This window comes from Schistocerca serialis, chromosome 4 (assembly GCF_023864345.2).
Source record: "Schistocerca serialis cubense isolate TAMUIC-IGC-003099 chromosome 4, iqSchSeri2.2, whole genome shotgun sequence".
NCBI classification, from domain to species: domain Eukaryota; kingdom Metazoa; phylum Arthropoda; class Insecta; order Orthoptera; family Acrididae; genus Schistocerca; species Schistocerca serialis.
In genome coordinates, this window is record NC_064641.1 from 661,839,395 (window position 1) to 661,859,736 (window position 20,342).

The 20,342-nt window shown below is 41.7% G+C and overlaps 1 protein-coding gene across 1 annotated transcript in view; it reads right to left on the minus strand.

The window, feature by feature from the left end:
* Window positions 1-4,810: 4,810 nt before the first annotated feature.
* LOC126474673 (uncharacterized) overlaps window positions 4,811-20,342 on the minus strand; it is a 72,096-nt gene continuing 56,564 nt past the window's right edge. Inside the window, exons 3-5 of the mRNA XM_050102152.1 lie at window positions 17,918-18,017; window positions 4,942-5,043; window positions 4,811-4,825 (exon numbers count right to left, since the gene is read on the minus strand). Of these exons, the coding sequence (XP_049958109.1) occupies window positions 4,811-4,825; window positions 4,942-5,043; window positions 17,918-18,017 (217 nt within the window). The remainder of the gene's footprint in view (window positions 4,826-4,941; window positions 5,044-17,917; window positions 18,018-20,342) is intronic.

The following is a 20,342-nucleotide window of genomic DNA, read 5'->3' on the forward strand; positions in this document are numbered from 1 at the left end:
AGCATGGTTCCTTAAGGGGAAAATGTGAGCCTGTTACCAAATATCTACCCTTAAAATCAACATAAATAATGGAAAATCATGGATATCATAGACCAAAAATTGATAATGATACTTTGTTTGTCCCTTGGAGCCAATATGTAATTATATATTTAGTACTGATTTGGCTTCTCTATCGATGTGTAATAATTTACACAATAAAATTTTTTTGACAGGTCCATCACAGTACCATAAGTTTTGTGAGTCCTGTTAAGTGAACTCAGAGTATAAAAAAATCTGTTGTTGCAATTTTGATTCTCCTTTCTTTTCTGAATCTATGTTCTGATGGAGATAAGTGGGATAGTAATGTACTCTCTGACACACTCAGCAAATTCAGGCGACCTCTGCTTGGCAGTGCTGCAATTCCAGAATCCACGATGGTGGTGGTTGTGTGAAACTCAAAAATACAAGGTGGTGGAACTAGGCCAGCTGTGCTTTGTAATCCCTTTGCTCTCACAATCCAAGCTAGCGCCATGTTCAAAGTATCCAAACAAACTTAATTGCATAAATTGGCACTATGTTGAAAAGCAACCAGATGAGCTCAGCTACATAATTGAAGTATCCAAATGACCTGAATGATCCATTAAAATATGTGAAGATACTGAGAATGCTGGTGTTTGTAATTGTTACTTATATATCTAAAATACATAACGATTTTGACCGTACTGGTGTAACCGACAGTATTTCCATTTCTGTATCAATTATCAAAAATACATAGGCTAAGTCCACACAAAATTGTGATGCCGATGTTATTCTTATGTCTAAAATGTAACTAAAGAATATGTAAAAATAATCACAATACCAGTGTAACTTACAGTATTTACACATCTAAAATCTTGTCAAAACACATGTGACACTACTGATTTAACTTACAGCCTAAGCTTCACTGGACAATGAGCAACATTCAACCATTGTACCACATTTGGAGTGAAGAACAAAGAAGCCATAAATTAAATGCAGGGTGTCAATAATTAAAGCTTCGCTCTCAAAACGCTGTGGACAGCTCAGAATGGCATCAAATTTTAACAGCATATTATTGACCCAGGGGATACATCAAGGAACACAAGAACAATTAACGAACATTTTATTTATAGATTGCCCTGTAAGCATGAGGATACACACACCAACAGACGAGCAGCACATGACTTTTCCTCAGTTTGTGTCCGAGATATCTGACATGGCTCTCCATGAAGCATTGCGTGCTACTGGTAAAACTTTACAAGAACAGTGACTGTGCACCAGTAGACCTGCAGAAGTTCCAGACACTCAAGGGTAGGAATAAAGACAATTGTCTGATATCTGCTATGGGTATGGACAAAAGAATACAAAATTAGAAAAAACGGGTTTTTTGAAGTCCATTGTGGCAGTGAGAGGATAGTAGTTGATCCAATATCTGTCGAAGATTTGGCCACAGTATTGCAGCAGGAGTCAAATGGTGATGTGCAAACATGCAGTGCAGGGGGAATTACCTGAACGCTGGACAGACCTGTGAGCATGGTGCAAAAAATTCTATGAAACATACTGCATTGCTAGCTATACAAAAGCACCCATGTTCAGGACTTGATTTCTACTGACCTGCCAGCAAGACAAACATTCACTCTGGGATTTCTTGCTTGCATGGAAGTGGACAATGAATGGCCATGGAACATTCAGTGGATAGATGAAGATTTTCATTCAAAATCAGAGATATGTAATACATGCAAATTATGAGGAGCAGAGTGTGTGTGTGTGTGTGTGTGTGTGTGTGTGTGTGTGTGTGTGTGTGTGTGTTTACTCTAAATTGTTACTTATTTTTACAAATAATTTAAATTTTGTGTCTAAGATTGTATTTTTGAGATAGCGACCTTTGATCTCTGTCTTGTTGCACCATTGTCTTTGACCATATTTCATCTGTGACTTGTTCCACGTGATTTTGTCCAGGTTCTATGTGAACATAACATATTATGAAATTCTCTTTGTGTATTGCTAATACATCCAGTTTATGTGTTACGCTGCAATAAAGAGCTAAAAATTACACCTTGTTTCTTCCTTCTTGAAATTGATGTTCACAGGTGCTGCTTAGCCAGTAAGTTCATGGCTTAAACATTTTGTGTGTGTGTGTGTGTGTGTGTGTGTGTGTGTGTTTATGACTTATTTAATATGTGGAAATACTGCAAGTTCCAAACTTTAAGAATTTTTTGGATTACAATTTTGAATATGACGCAGAAATTCACGTAATACAAATACCTCTGAGCACAACCAAGGTTGCTGCTCTGGACTGCATTGTTATTGGGTGTTTCATTTGAATGGTCACTAAAATATTACGCTTTTATTGGCTGCTTTGTGGTAATCTACTGCACTGTGATTGGAAGAGAGTGGGGCGGCTTGCTGGTATCTTGATTTGTGACTTCATCGAAATAGGGACCAGGCTTGATGGTCCCAGTTGGTAATGTTTACACTGCAATACTTGCGCCAAGGAGTTGCTAGCCCTACTCCTGTGCACTTTGAGCCAAATCAAACTATGATACGGGTGGCTACTGATGTACTATCATGTGAAATCGGAGCAGTATTGTCTCGGAAAAACCATTTCCTTTGTTTCCAAGAACTTAATTGTGCACCCTACAAATACCAGCCACATTGAAAAGGAAGAGCTATCCGTAATTTATTGAATGAAGGAATTACACCAATACCTGTAGGGATGAAGATTTGAAGTAGTAAAAGATCTGAAACTCTGGTTTCAATATCCCATCCAACAGTTGCCAGCAGTGACAGTATAAAGGCTACAAATATGTGCAACCACGTTCTTGGGACACAGTTATGAAATTGAATATAGACCCAAGGAATAACATGAAACTGCTGATGCCTAATAAGGCTTCCGGCTGGTCAAGATGAAAAATTCGACATGACTGAAGAATTTTTGAATGTTGGACTCCGTAAGGTTCCCTTTCTGTGCAGCGACTGTGGAATATAAAATTATAAAGAATGTAGCAACCAGTCACGGAAACATTATTTATCTTGTTGCACATCGATTTAGACTGATATCAGGACAAGGACAGTACTTCTACTTATGGCATGTATCGGTTAGAAAAACGCACCGATGATGACTGATATCAGTCGAAATCGATTTGTAACAAGATAAATAATGTTTCCGTGACTGGTTGCTACATTCTTTATAATTTTATATCTGAAAAATATGTGGCCAAAATCCAAGCTCCATAACACATTACAGTGCAATCTTAGGCAGCTGCCGGATGATGTCACAAACAGGCTTCTGCAGATACGTGTAAACAATTTGGCTTCATGATCTTGTTTGGGACTAGGTGCTTATTGAGTCGTTATGGCGTCTGATGATTTCTCTGGCACTGGAAGACGAAAAGTTAGAGGCAGAAAAATAGGCCTTGGACCACAGTCTAATGCCCATACAACAAAAAGTAACCAAGGGTGATGGCCAAATATTTTTCTGAAGTACAAATAATTTTTGCAGCCATATCTTAACAAAAACTGCCATCAACACCAGCCCTGGCTTCTCACTTCTTCAAGCAGATTTCACAAGCGTTATTACACCGAAAATGAGTCAAAAGAAAATTTTGAAGACACTCCATTGAGGACACTGAGGCATCGACAGAATGAAGCAAGTGGCTAGAAGATATTGCTGGTGGTCATAAATGCACAAAGGAATCTAAAAGATGGTTTTACAATGTGAGCCAGCTCAAATGGCAAAACCAAACCCCAAAAATGATTTCCAAACCAGGTTCCAAGCAACAGAACCATGGGAAAGGACTGACATTGATAATGCTGGATCATTATGGAAAGTATCCCGCTTCATACTCATAGTTACAAAATACATTTGACATGACAACAACTACAGAAGCCACAATAAAGACACTCCAAAAAATCTTTGTTGTGGAAGGATTTTCCAAGACCATAGTTTCTAACAATAGGACACAATTTGTATCAAAGCAATTCGAAGATTTCTGTGGCAGGAATGGCATAGAACAATTAACGGCAGCTCCATTTGAGACTGATTCAAATGGTGAAGCAAGAATATTTGTCAGAACATTCAAAGAATCCATGAAAAATGTTAACTGGGTCGCGACAAACAAGCAACATTCTCTCCAGAAAATGGTGATACCTTATTGCACAACTCCAAATCTCGTACCTGGAAAATCACATGCTGATCTACTTCATGGACGTCAGGCAACGATCACATTGTCACAAATGCATCAAAAGAGGGTGCAAATCCAAAGATGAGTTCAGTTCGAAATTGGTGATAAAGTATCCAAATTAGTGATCAAATGTATACCAAAAATTTCTCAAACAGCTTGTCAATCGGATCACCATGGATCATAGGCAGTGTAATGAAACAACTGGGAATATATACTGCACATTGTGAAAATGCCTTATGGAATTGTCAAAAGACATCAGATCCAATTCAGAAAATACAGCATCTTGGAGAATAGTGGGCAACACAGAACTGAAGAACAGCATTTAATCGACTGACCCTTGTATCAGCTTTAGCACAGGATGATAATCAGCGCCAGGGTAATACTTCGGGAACTGAACAAAAAAATTACACATACTGCAGGAGACATAAAGGAACTTATAATATCAACGTGGATTTGCTAAAATGTGGTGTGCTACAGCCTATCGTCGAATTAACTCAGGAGCAGATGTTATATTGCACAATTTTCTACACCTCAATAGAATTTCTGTACAGATACAGAAATGACCAGATTGTTGGTTTTGTGTTCAGTTTTTATTTAGTTACAGTCACATATAATATGATTTTATAGACTTACTGTTTGACATTCTGTGATAAATAAAGATGTGTATTACTACACCAACTGTATTAAGAATTACCACTAACGTGGCCGCTAAACCAAAAAACATGTCAAATTACAAAAATATAAAGTTATTTGGGCCTACCTGTTCCTTTATGCTATGAGCGGCCCAACAGTAGAAAAAGATTTTCATTGTAGGGAACGGTAGATAAAGTATGTATTTTAGCGCTGAAGACAAATCCGGAATCTGTTGAAGAAGTAAAATGACTTTCTTAGTAAACAAAGATGAACAATTATAAAATTCGTGGTCTGTCTAATCATTATCGCTAAAACTACTGTAACAGAGGCCGCTCGATATCACAGAAAGGTCAAACTTGTGTGTTTCTAGCTTTCATAAATGTCTCAGAACGTAACATAATACCTAAAACTACTTACAACATGCCACTTTCATTCTTTTGAGTTTTTGTTGGTTGGCAAAACTAGTTGCTTAAGGTTTCGAGAATCATATTGATATATAATCCTCGCATTATTAATTGACAGAGTGGCACTCGACAGCAATGTCTGCACTTTGCCATATGTTTTATTTTACTCTGAATTCAAAAGAAAATTAAAATATTCATCAGCCTCAGTTTCTACAGATTATCTAAGTATTTCGATTAGACGATTGGTAAGTTCTATTGGTTACAGGGGCAAGTAGCATACTCATTGTAAAGGTGCATTACAAATAACCTGTAAACATGATGTATTTACAAATCTGCTTTCTTTGAAAGATACCAACTTAACCATGTAAATATTAAGCTAAAACAATGGCAGTTTGGTGCAACCGAGAAAGCAGCAACATTTCTTAAAGCAGCAGCTTTCTTTCTACACAGTCCAGTCACATTAATGAGACCACTGCCTGTGTTTCACGTCAGTGTGCAACAACCACTCACAGACAAGCAGGTGACAGTGCTAGCAGTATTAAAGCTTATTGAGGGGATCAGTACAGTTCTTGTTGTAATGCGTAAGTGGAGTGGTTTTTCTAACGCCCAAAAGGGCTTTTGAACCAAGGGTGGAAGCATTTTCGAAACAGCTAAGTTCGTAAACTGTTCGCATGCCGCCGTGGCTAAAGTATAGCGTGCATGGCAAAATGGTGGAAGGAAATAAGACTGGGTTTAACGTTCCGTCAACAACAACGTCATTAGAGACGAATGACAAGCTCGGATTGTGTTAAAGATGGGGAAGGAAATCGGCCATGTCCTTGGCAAAAAGGTGCTACCCAAAAACGGCACTGATGCAACTGTGGTGCACAATGGACCATAAATGTCAGGGCTGAACAATGGCTGTGGAGAGGTGACAGGCAAATAGTCGAGAAGCTGTTAAGCAGCGGACTGTCCAAATGAACCAAAGGACTATCAACTGTATCTCCTCAATGCAGCAGGCACCTGGTTCACGCACCCATGCTGACTACCATTCATCAGCGACAAAAACTGAATGTCCACTGAGTGGCGACAGGTGGTCTTTTCAGATGAACCATGTTTTATGCTCCATGAGACAGATTGCCATTGGCGTGTATGGCGTGAAACGTCTGAAAGCAAACACCCTTCAACAATCGAGGGACCATTCTAATGTGGGGAATGTTTTCGTTGCATTTCCTGGGTGATCTCGTCATTCTGGAAGGTATGAAGGATAAACACATCTATGCATCTGTCCTTGGGGACCATATCCGCCCCTACATACAGTTTGTTTTTCCTCAGCATGGTGGCATGCACCAACAGAAGAAGCAATGTGTCACACAGCTTGCAGTGTTAAGTGCATGGTTCGAAGAGCACTGGGATGAGTTTAACGTGTTCCCACGGCTGATTTAGACCCAATCGAGAGTTGTGGGATAACTTTCATCGGGCTTTTGGCACCATGGATCAACCGAGAAACCTAACACAGCTGTCCATGGTATTAGGGTCAGTATGGCTCCAATTTCTTATTGGTACCTTCCCAGAACCTCACTTCACATCTTGCAGCAGTCCAGGCTCCAAAAGGTGCTTATCCAGGCTTTTGACTGGTTGTCCCAGTAATGTGAGTGGACAGTGTAATTTGCTTGGTTAAATTTAGCTGACGTATGAAACAGCAGAGGATAAAAAAATACAAAAATAAGGCCTAGTAGAAATCCTTGAACATCACAGGAGATATTGAATTTAATCGACGAAAGACGAAAATTTAAAAAAAAGAAAATGTAGCAAATGAAGCAAGCGAGAGGGAATGCATCCATCTGAAAAATGAGATTGACAGTAAGTTCAAAATGGCTAGAAAACAAATATGTCTATAGAACAATGTTTAACCAGCCGGAGTGGGCGAGCGGTTCTAGGCACTTCAGTCTGGAACCACGGGACCTCTACGGTCGCGGGTTCGAATCCTGCCTCGGGCGTGGATGTGAGTGATGTCCTTAGGTTAGTTAGGTTTAAGTAGTTCTAAGTTCTAAGGGACTGATGACCTCAGATGTTAAGTCCCATAGTGCTCAGAGCCGTTTGAACCATTTTTGAACAATGTTTAACAAGGGGAGGCCTACAGGAAAATTAAAGATGTCTTTGGAGAAAAGGGAAGCAGATTTATGAATATCAAGAGCTCAGATGGAAAACCAGTACTAAGCAAGGTCCAAAGTTGGAAGGAATACATAGAGTCGCTATACAAGGGACATGAACCTAAAGGCAATATTATAGAAAAGGAAAGAAGCAGATGATAATGGGATGGGGGATATGACACTGTGAGATGTTGACAAAGCACCGAAAGACCTAAGCTGAAACAAAGCCCTGAAGTAGATGACATTTCCTCATAAATGCTGATACTCTTAGGAATGTCAGGCACTACAAAACTATCCTATTTGGTGTGCAAGATACACTGTCCAGTCATGTTAATGTGAGCACCTATCAAAAGCCTGAATATGGTCCCCAGTGATAGATGTATACTTGTGTTAATCCATTGCGCCTTCCAGAATGACGAGATTACTTAGGGAATGCCAAGAAAACATTGCGCAGCCCATAATACTCCCTCCCCCATTTTGGATCCTTCTGACAACTGTTGCAGGGTGTTTGCTTTCAGTTGTTTCAGGTCATATATGCCAACAGCCATCTGTCAGATGGACCACAAAACGCGATTCATTTAAAAAGGCCACCTGTCACCACGCAGTGGACATCCAGTAGCGGTACAGACGTGCAAATTCCAGCCTTTCTCGCCACTGAACAACAGTCAGGATGGGTGCATGTAGGACGTGCCTGCTGCAGAAACGATTTCTGAACCATCTTTCAGGAGACACTGTTGGTAGCCACTTGGTTCACTTGGCAGGTCAATATCTCAACAATTGCAAGTCTATTTGGCCATACACGTCTCCACAGCCTTCATCCACCCCAGTCATGTGTGGCCTGTAATGTCTTGATAGTGTCATTTTGCCATTAATGGTATACTTTAACCAAAGTGGCCCTGAAACAGTTTAAAAATTTAGCCATTTCGGAAATGCTTCCACCCATGGCTCAAAAGCCAATGATGAAACCCTTTTGGATGTCAGACAAATCACTACGTTTCAGCATTATGAGAAAGACTGTACTGTCTTCCGAACCCCCTCACATGCTTCATACACCCTCCATTGCTTGTGCTGCCACCTGCCATCTGTGAGTGGTTATTGCACACTGGTGTCGAACATGGATGTTGATCATATTAATGTGACTGGACATTGTATTTTAGAATGGGGAAATACCCTCAGACTTCAACAGGAGCATAATAATTCCAATTCTAAAGAAAACGGGTACCAACAAGTACGAATATTACCGACCTATTAGTTTAATAAGCGCCGGTTTCAAAATGATGACACAAATTAGCTACGGAAGAATGGAAAAACTGATAAAAGCCGATCTCAGGGATGATGAGTTTCTTCCATCGACTCCCCCTCCCAGATGTTGTCCTCTCTCCTTCCATTTATCCCTCCTATCAACTCTGATGCTCACCTCCCCCTCCCTCCCTCTATCATTTTCCCAGGCTCCCTCCCACCCCTTTACATCCTGCTTCCTGCTTTTTCCCTGCTCTCTTTGACTCCATTTTCTCCTCTGAGTGCTTTTACTTTCCCCTCCACTGCCTTCCTCACTCCTTCTCAAGTCTGCCCTGCCCCCCTTATCTGTGTCCTCTCCCTCCATCGACCTTCTTTTTCGCTTTTACTCTCCTCCCCCCTTTCTCCCCCTCATTTGTCTGGGTCCTCCCCACGCCCCCCCCCCCCCCCCCCACCCGCCCCCATCTGCCTTCGGGTCTACTCTATAGTGCAGTGTTTATATGAGATGTGAGGGTACAGTGTTGTACATCTCCTTTTTACTTGTTGCGAACAGACACCATAGTGTCGCTAGGTGTGTTTTTTAACTCTAGTGAACAGAAAGCAGACTGTCGCTGTGTTTTTAAATTGTGCCTATCTAATTGGTTCAAATGGTTCAAATGGCTCTGAGCACTATGGGACTTAACATCTGAGGTCATCAGTCCCCTAGAACTTAGAACTACTTAAACCTAACTAACCTAAGCATATCACACACATCCATGCACGAGGCAGGATTCGAACCTACAACCGCCTATTTAATTACTAAGTGTTTTAATCAGCATCACCTACCCACTATTTTTATATTTTCAGTTCACAACTTTTCGCCATGTCACAGTTTTAAACAGTCACCGTTTGATAGCCTGTTTTATTGTTTCGTTATCGCCTCATTATGTTTTTAACTCTTCTGTATACTCCAGAACGCCATATTATGCTGCTGCCAGCCCGCCCCCCCTCCCCCCCTCTCCCTCTGGGGAGAATCGAAATTCAATAAAGAAAAAAAATGATAAATTTAGGTTTCAGAGAAATGTTGGAAAACAGGAGTCAATACTGACCCTACATCTTCTCTTAGATGATAGGTTAAAGAGGTCCAACATAACGTTTTATTTATTTATTTAGTGGAATAGGAAAGGAAATGCCTACTAGTGGCATGGGGTACCTTCTGCCACACACCGTACGATGGTTTCTGGAGTAAACATATAGATGTAAATGTAAATTTAGTCTGCCTATTAATAAGACAAAAGACAGAACTCCTGCTGCTGATTTTCTCTCAGTAAAAATCTTCATACTAGCTCCTCATTTTTTCATTGCTGTCACTTCGAGAGATGACTGTAATAGTAGAACAAGGGCGGCGTCCTCCCACTCTCCATTGTTTCCAAATGTATTCAAGATGGCGGATCCAAGATGGCGGCGATAGATATGGCAATATCACAATGACATCATGGTGGGAAATTCAAATTTTGGCAGGAAGATAGTCTAATTGGGCTACTTCCACTAACCTAACCCCCTCCCATCCCCTCCCTTCCCCTCCCGCAGAAAATGGTGGGATTTTCAAATTCCAGCAGGACAATGCAACACACCACAGCTACCTCCACTAACCTAAGCAAATGGCGGGAAACTAGGTCACTTGGGCTACCTCTACAAATCTAAGTCATCCAACCACCACCTCTTCCTAGGAATTAGCTGGGAAAGGACTCAGCCTGTGCTGGGCTGCTGGATAGGATGGACATAAGTCTTTATTTTGCATGCAGTGTTTATTTAAACAATTTCAGGCAGTAGCTCCATCCAGTGTGTTCACCATGAGGTCTGGAGTGCAACTGAACTAGTACACAGTACCGCCTCCGGAGGGCACTGCCGTCCCTCCCGTAACATAATCCAAGATGGCGGTCTGGGGTGGGAGGGAAATGGCAGGAAAATGACTCAGCCTGTGCTGGGCTGCTGGAGAGAGGAAGTGGTGTACTTGATTTATTTTGGAACAATTAATTTAGGGACGCATTTCACATAGTTTATTTGATATACTGATACAAAACGCTCACCCTAGGGTCCTTAGGGTCTCAGTAAATAGTCTACAGACCTGCACACTACTCGTAAATCACCGAAATAATGAAGTACACTGATGTACAGACATGCAAACAACTCGTAAATTACCGAAATAATGCATGTAAAACGCTCTGCAGACACGCTTGCTAATTGTAAACTGTCGAAATAATGCATCGCACAGCCTACAGACCTTAAAACTACTGGTAAATCACTGAAATAATGCAGTACACTGATGTACAGATCCGAAAACAACTCTTAAACTGTCGAAATAATGCATTGCACAGTCTGCACCCCTGCTCACAAAATAATGCAACAGACACGAAAACAACTCATAAATCCTCAAAAAATAATGCATGTTTAATACTATGCAAACACGGTCACAACACTCAAGCAGCCGAAAATAATGCAGTACAAATACACTCATTGCAAGTAAAATCACCTTACAAGGGAACCTCCCCATCGCACCCCCCTCAGATTTAGTTATAAGTTGGCACAGTGGATAGGCCTTGAGAAACTGAACACAGATCAATCGAGAAAACAGGAAGAAGTTGTGTGGAACTATGAAAAAATAAGTAAAATATACAAACTGAGTAGTCCATGCGCAAGATAGGCAACATCTAGGACAATGTGAGCTAAGGAGCGCTGTGGTCCTGTGGTTAGCGTGAGCAGCTGTGGAACGAGAGGTCCTTGGATCAAGTCTTCCCTAAAGTGAAAAGTTTACTTTCTTTATTTTTCGCAAAGTTATGATCTGTCCGTTCGTTCATTGACGTCTCTGTTCACTGTAATAAGTTTTGTGTCTGTGTTTTGCGACCGCATCGCAAAACCGTGCGATTGTTATTGAAGTCGCAAGCTATATTTGCTGGATTCATATTGCCCACGGAATACATCTCACGTATTTAATTCACTCTCGTCCAAAGTAGCGAACAGTCAACTGCCAGCCAGGGAGCCTCGTTGGAAGGAATACTCTCTCTTCCGTGCGCTATAGTCAACTGACGTCGTGTGTTTCGATGTTTGTTTAGGTGTAGCGTCCCCATACCACGGCGCAGTTACCTCGCATCGGACGGACGGACGGACTGACAGATAATAATTGTCTGAAAATAAAAAATTAAAATTTTCAACGACTTGAACCAAGGACCTCTCGTTCCGCAGCTGCTCACGCTAACACGGGACCACGACGCTCCTTAGCTCAGCCTGTTCTTCATATTGGCTATCTTGCGCATGGACTACTCAGTTTGTATATTTTGGTTCAAATGGTTCAAATGGCTCTGAGCACTATGGGACTTAACATCTATGGTCATCAGTCCCCTAGAACTTAGAACTACTTAAACCTAACTAACGTAAGGACAGCACACAACACCCAGCCATCACGAGGCAGAGAAAATCCCTGACCCCGCCGGGAATCGAACCCGGGAACCCGAGCGTGGGAAGCGAGAACGCTACCGCACGAACACGAGATGCGGGCTGTATATTTTGCTTTTTTTTTTTTTTTCATAGTTCCACACAACTTCTTCCTGTTTTCTCGATTGATCTGTGTTCAGTTTTTCAAGGCCTATCCACTGTGCCAACTTATAACCAAATTTGAGGGGGGTGCGATGGGGAGGTTCCCTTGTTAGAACTATCGTCAGCCACGACATACCAGTGAACTGCACCCCTACAGAACTCCAAGGTGCGCACGCCGAGCGGTGCGCTCATGTCAGTCCTATATGTGAGACGCCTCTAGCCCGCGGACGCATGTTGACATTTGCTGGCGTAATACCTCTCTACCTGTAGATACTGATGTCACTGGTCGCGCTATAGAAATCGGTTCCAATGCTTCCAAGAATAGCACAGGGTGCATTTTTCCTAGCCATCCTAACGGAACATGCAAGCTGCGTCTAGCCATGCAAGCATTCTTACCTGCTCAGCGTGGCGGACACATCACAACAGCGGTACCGACTGGCCGCCATGTCATCCTCAGCCAACAGGCATCACTGGATGCAGATATGGTGGGGCATACAGTCAGCACACCGCTCTCCCAGCCGTATGTCAGTTTCCGAGACTGGAGCCGCTACTTCTCAATGAAGTAGCTCCTCAGTTTTGCCTCACAAGGGCTGAGAGCATCCCGCTTGCCAACAGCACTCAGCAGAAAGAATGGACACCTATCCAAGTGCTAGCCCAGCCCAACAGTGCTTAACTTCGGTGATATGATGGAAACTGGTGTTACCACTGTAGCAAGGCCGTTGGCTATGCATGAGACTGCTTATGAAAAAAAAAATGAAACAAAACACAAGATGCCTCTCCTGTGAGTGATAGTCTGTGGGATATGGTCCTCCTACAGTACAGGGACAAAACCTCAAAGGTCTGTCAAGCAGCTTTGATCACTGACCACCTGCTCAAATGGATCAGTATGTGTATATTTAATGGGATCACCACATATTCTCGATGCCAACACACAGACGGTATTTTTGTCGATATATTGGAAGAGAGAGATGCAATAAAATCTTATAAATTTCTCTATCACATGACATTAGTTAAGTTTTTATAGTTCATAGTTTTACTCCATTGGATGTCATAAAGATAATGAGGAGAGAGAGAGGAAATGACTCTGTGCAGTCAATGAAGACAATGACACCATTACACTGTCGTATTTATAGCGTAGTAATCATTGGAATACGATAAAGGAGATTAGGGCACGCACAGGGAGCAAATTTATTAGACAGTCATTCGATATCAGTGAACTGTATCGTTATACTTCTGAATTTAGTTGTGCAGTCCACATATACTCTACATGATTGTGAATTTCCTCCTGTATGTTAGTGTGCTATTTTTCTCATTGTGTTAGCTCTATACCTAGTCAGTGACAGGAAGAGGACTAGACAGCCTTCTAACTATGGAACACTGTTGGGGGGAATTGATGGAATTTTGAGAGAATTTGCAAGTGTCTGCCACTTGGTGAGGGATATCTCTTACTCATCGAAGTCAGGTGGGTTCTAGCTACATGTCGAAGACTGGTTCAAAATGGTTCAAATGGCTCTGAGCACTATGGGACTTAACATCTATGGTCATCAGTCCCCTAGAACTTAGAACTACTTAAACCTAACTAACCTAAGGACATCACACAACACCCAGCCATCACGAGGCGGAGAAAATCCCTGACCCCGCCGGGGATCGAACCCGGGAACCCGGGCGGGGGAAGCGAGAACGCTACCGCACGACCACGAGATGCGGGCTCGAAGACTGGAAGATACGTGAGCATGAAGCAGGTAAGTGATACTCTGACAAAAGGTGGGTTGAGGGGAGACCTCAAAACCGCTTCTTCTAAGTGTTGCGGCAGACATATTACACCTCCTCACATATGTCTCATGAAGAGGCTGCAAAAACAAAATAAGGGGCTACTATAAAGATTTTTATCGAGAGACAATCAGCAGCAGAAGTCCCGTCTTTTCTTTCTCGATAATAAGAGACAGCATTATTCAGTGAGTTTTGTGTGCCTATAAATGGATAGAGCCACATACTAATAGGCAGACTAAATTTACATTTACATCTATATCCGTACTTCGCAAGCCATCATACAGTGTATTTCCTATTCCACTCGCAAATATACCAAGGGAAAAAGAGTGCCTGTATGGCTCCCTATGAGTGCTAATATCTCGTATCTCTATCTTCATGGCGGTTATGCGAAATGTATGTGGGTGGCGATTGGATCTTTCTGTGGTCAGCATTAAATATCTGTTCTCTTAATTTTATCCTAGTGTTCCTAGAAAAGAACATCGTCTTCCCTCCAAAGATTTCCATTTGGATTACCTGGCGAGTGTAATCCGACTGCTGGGAAAAAATTACACACCATGCAAAGAGACTCTCATGATCAATCTAATTAATTAGCCTATCAAATTGATATCAATGACGTGCCGCCGAGTGGGTGGAAGTATGGGCTATAGTACCACAGATACCCATAATTCAGGAGTTGGAGTGGTAACAAGACGTTTTCTCGTTGCAACTAGATCTTTTAACGAAGCTTCTGTCTCCCACCTACACAGGGAGAAATGACCATCGTAATAAAATCACCTATATTACCGAATTTATAATGTGATATGTAGTATAAACCCAATATTTACAATTTCTCTCTCCTGTTACTTTCAGAGACTTCATATGTGATGAAGCATTTGGTTTCGAAAGTGAGGAAACATCCTGTGTGAGAGATAGAGCATGCTCTTAGCACTCCGCCATGAGACAAAAATGAGTTAAATATTCTACATTTTGTGTAGGAAATTCGAGGTATATGGATGACAACATCCCTACCTCAGATTGGGTAATGTGGGGGGAATCTATGTTGGGGTGGAAGTGCAATTAGAATTACATGTCCAAGCCATGTCTGCTCGTCTCGCATTGCACTGCGACCGGTGGCATGAGTGGGCGTGTGCATTCAGTCAACCAGAAGCCAGTGATAGCCAGTTAATTACAAAGAATGCTCCGACCTGTCGACTCTTGCCTGCAGTTATGAGGACAAGTACAGACGGCGGTATCGTTTAGGTAGGTGAATAGCAAACTAGCCAGTATGCTGGGTGAGCGGAGACAGAAGTACACGCTTGTGCTGTATCAGAAGATTCAATATGACGTGTGTTTGCACTGAATGATTATTCTCCCCATGTACATTGATTGGTTCACTGGATGCTGGTCGTGGTGATAATATGAGCGTTCAGTATGGCGGGTGCATGTATGCCAGGAGACAGGTGTCCAGCTGCTGGTGTGGCCAGCACAGATGCAGGTCTCTCCTGGCCAACGTGGGGGTGGCTACCCAGCACTTGGCAGATGGCACATACTTCATAATGTTGAGTATGTGCGATCACAAGGGTTTTTTCACCAGTGTAAGGTAAAAACATTGTGATGGAGGAGGGTGCTTGTGTTGTCAAATGTCGGTGCATGCACGACCTAGGATATATTTAGCGCTATGTTCCATTATTTGTGGCGAAAATTTCATTACTTGATTTGCAAGATATTTGCATGTGATTCTCACCTACAGTTTCACCGCAGTTCCCTTTCTTGTGCCTACAGTTTTTTGACCTGCTTCTATTTTAACACTTTTTAAGGATGCCCGTTCCTTCTCAATTGCACTACCTAAGGTGATAATCATTTTTCGCACGATCTACAGCCACAGAGAACTTCGATTACTCACGACCATTTCTCAATAAGTCAGTATCGGTCTGCCACTTTCTTGTACGTTGATTGTACCTGGCGATTTCTTTAAACTTGAGCCTACTCATCATAATTACAATTGGTTTGATTGCAAAAGTCCGTAGCGCTATTCCATAATATTAATAAACGCAACAAATACACGTAGGAGGGAATTTAGTCGTCAACATTATATTCTCCTTCACTATTTACAACAGTCTGCCATCGCTAGGGTAACTTTTCAACTCCACGACTGCAGAAATCATATGGTTTTGAGGCAGGGAACTCGTCAAGTCACATTCGATGCGCATTTTCATCTGGAAAGGAAGTCCCTTGAAGGTTTTTCACTGGAGCGTGGAAAAGGTGAAAATCTAAGGGAGGAGATGAGGTGAATAAAGTGGGTGCGGAATGACTTCCCAACCCAACTCCTGTACAGTGTTTTTTGTCAGTTTATCAGAATGTAGCGGTGCTTTATTATGGAGTAGCACCACTATACGCAGTCTTTCTGATCGTATTTCTTGGATTGCATCTGCATGACGTCATAGTTGTTTACAATAAATGTCAGCAGTGATGGCTACACCTTGGGGAAGCAATTCGCAGTACACCACACCATCGCTGTCCCACAACATCCAAAACATTATCTTTTGTGGACGCGCACAATGCTTTGTACGGGGATTTGCTGCCTTTCTTGAGCTCAGCCATCCCTTTTTCACCTTGTTATCATAAAGACACAATTTTTCGGCGTCAGTAATGATACAGGATAGGAATGATTGGTGCTGTTCATTCGCCAATTGATGATGACGAAACAGAGATGGACATATGGCCACCCGCCGATTTTTGTAATTTTGGCTTAGGTTAGATCTTGCGGTGCTCATACACCTGATTTTTCATCCTTTCCCACTGCATGCAAATGCACCACGATGGTGGAATGATCATAGGCCATCACATTTGCCAGTTATCGGGTACCGTGACGTGGATCATTGTGGATTAATGTGTTTAAACGACCTTCATCAAACACCGAAAGTCTTCCTGAATGTGAGAGTCACTAATGTCTAAACGATCCTCCTTAAAACGGGAAACCATTTTGTTCCCATGCTCTGTTCAATAAGATTATCCTCATACATGGCGCAAATGTTTCTGGCTACCACCGCTGATCTCGGCCCTCTATTGACCTCAAACAGATGAATATACCGGAAATGTTCCCATGTCTCCACTTGGCACTCCATTTTCTTGGGTCCACAGCTGCACTCGCCTGTCTCCAAATGACAAAATGACAATATGCCAACTCAAAAGGCAACAGTCAACTACAAATAAAAAAGACAATCGAGAAAAAAAGCATAGCACACCGGAATACCAACATGCAAAACAGAAACGCTACGACCTCATGCACCAACCTAACAAAATGTGATCTGTTTTTGGGTTCGCCCTAAAATCCAATATCTGATGTCGGAATGCTTTTCTCGTGGTGACGTGCCCGTAGCTGACCTCTCCCGTAAATCTGGATGGTGACTAATCCTGGGTCTTTTGCCAATGGAGAGATTGTCATAACACTTTCTCAGTTATAGACCACAGCATCTTTGGATATACATTAAGTGTCTTGCGGTAGTTTTCTTTACATTCTAAGTCCTCATGTTGTTGATCGTTGCTGATTTTTCTGCCTTTAGGGACAGTTTACAAACTGAAGAGTAAGAAACTTCTTCCGATCCTTCACCCACTTTTGACAAGCTTATTGAAGGAATGAGGATGACACGATATGCCGGAAATCTTCGGTCTCACTGTCGATGATTTTGTTATCCAAAACCGAAACAATATGTGTGATCGAAAACTGGTGCCAGCACCTTTTCGATTAGTATTGAAAGATTCTAGCCCTCGACCATTGTACATATACTATTTGAAAAATACTCGAAAATCTGTGAATCTATATTAATTTAAATTTTCCCCAGTTCCTCCTGCAGATAGATTTTCTTCCGCTTTCAGAAATGTCGCTGGTCTCTAAACTTTAGTAAAGCATCTTTCATTACTTAGTAGGAAGTAATTATGCGTTATTGTGTAACTCTTTTGTATTTCCTTTTTAATGTTACGGGGTTATAGCTAAAATAATTGAGCTTACTTTAGTCTGCTGGTACAATGCCATACAAAGATTGAGCATTGAGAAGGAAAGCTGTATAAGCACCATGATGTTCATAGCCTTCTCCAGTCTTTGTAGAAACCTGAAATCAAAGAGCATTGGTTAGTTTTCCAATTCGCCAAAGTATGAAGCACTGATATCGGAATTTAAAAAATTGGAACTTTATCAAAATGCCAAGCAGATACTTTTGGAAAAGGAGAACTTTGGGAAAATAGTTAAATGAATGAATGAGTGTTCCATTGCAACATATTCTAATAAATAATTCTTGAGATAAGCTTCGCTCATAATAATTAGACTTTGCACTAACGTACTTGTGGTCTCCAGGGACAGAGACAATGATGTGTGAGAGGGTACCCAAAACAAACCGAACTGTTTTTTTAAACTTACTAATTAACTTTTTAAGCACAAACTCCCTCAATGTTCTTTCCACTTGCACTAACACACTTGTCCAATCTTTTATTCCATTTTTCAAAACATTGTTTAAATTCATCTCTCGTGATGCTTGACAGCGTCTCCGTCGTTTTTTTCTTCACCTCAACAACGTCAGCAAAATGCTTTCCTTTCATGTTCCTTTTCATTCTATGAGCAACAAAAAGTTGGGCGGTGCAACGTCTGGTGAGTATAGGAGGTGACAGACAGAGGTCATACCGTTTTTGGTCAAGAAATGTTGTGCAGACAAGACTGTGTGAGCAAGGGCATTGTCATGATGAAAAAAATCAATCCTCAATTGCCACAAATCAGTTCGCTTCTACCGTACGTGTTTGCGAAATCTTTTCAAAACTTCCAAATAGAACGCCAGGTTAACTGTCTGACCTGCGGAACAAACCCTGAACAGGCACCTACTCTCACATCGAAAAAACAAATCAAAATTTTTAAACGTTTGATATCACCTGACAAGCTATCTTGGGACGAGGCGAACTTGAAGTCTTCCATTGGCTTGGTTGTTGCTTTGATTCAGTATCGTAAGCATAGCACCAAGTTTCGTCACCTGTGATAATTTTTGAGAAAAAGTGTGGATTACTTCAGGAGTCTTCTTTCAAAGCATAGCATAGCATACTTCCACACGACTTTGCTTTTGTTCAACTGTCAGCAGTCATGGCACGAATTGGCAGCTACCCTTTTCATTCCAAAACCTTCTGTCCCCAATCGCTGCGCTGAACTCCAAGTTCCTGCTGACAACTCCAGAATTTCTTGAATGGTCCGTTGTCGATCTTCCTTGATAACTGCGCTAAAGTTTGTAAAATTTGCATGTGTTCGGGCTATGATAGGACAACCAGAAAGAGGTGTGTCAGCAACTAACATTTCACCATTTCTGAAGCGGGAAAGCCACTCAGACACTTGAGTTTTCCCCATAGCATCGTCCTCGTACGCCGTTTTTAACTTTTATAAGAGTTTCTGCTCCACTTTTTCGGAGCAAAAAGCAGAATTTCATCGTCACACATTGTTCCTGAAAATCAGCCATTGCAAAAACGACAATCAGACAAAACAGTTGTCACTATGAACTGTGCCGAAACTCGTCCTGACCTTCAGCAGTGGCACTCGGCTTACCGATTCTGGAATGCTTGCTCTATACACTCTTAGTGACAAAATGCAGCACTACATCCAAAAGCCCTGCCCACAAAAAAATAGTTCGGTGTCTTTTCGGTACCCCCTCGAATATATGGTGCTGACATGTTTCACCAAACCTCATCCAGTGACCTTTTTCACTTTCAAAGTAAAATAAATTAACACAGTCACGAAATCATTTTGCACTGATGTGTCAGTGTGTAAGTTATCACAAAACTCTTCTTTGTACTGTCAGTTCACTATCTGGCATAGTCTTAGTATCAGTTACATTTCTCTTGTTTTACCTAATTATATAATTAATTTACCTCATACAGATACAAACGCGTTATCAAACTGTTTAAGCGTGCTGCGCGCTAAAATTATGTGCTTGCCCGTATCTTATATGGTTGTTGTGGGACTATCTACGCAAACCAAGTTGGCACTCGGCGTGGTGGCTGAGGGGAGCGACCATAAGTGTGTCAGTTTGGTTTGCGCTGGTGTTTTAAAAAGGTGCATCCAGTTTTGCAATACTATATCTGCCACATATATGGCAACAGAACCTTGGTGTGCATTCTAACATATATAGAGGGCTACAAAATTTTTGTTCCCAATACAACCATCGGAATTGCAATAGTATATTGTTTACGTGCGTCACGTACAACCTTGGGGTACTTTCTACAATTACGTTTAGGATCACCGATTTCATTTACCTTTGACAAATGTTGACTCTGCCCACCACAGGACGCACGACAAACACCAAATCGATGGTCAAACTCATGAGCATGACTGAAGTTATCCGCATTCGTTACTGTTGCTATGGTTCGTCGCATTTAAACCATACTTTGGCTGCGGAGGCACATAG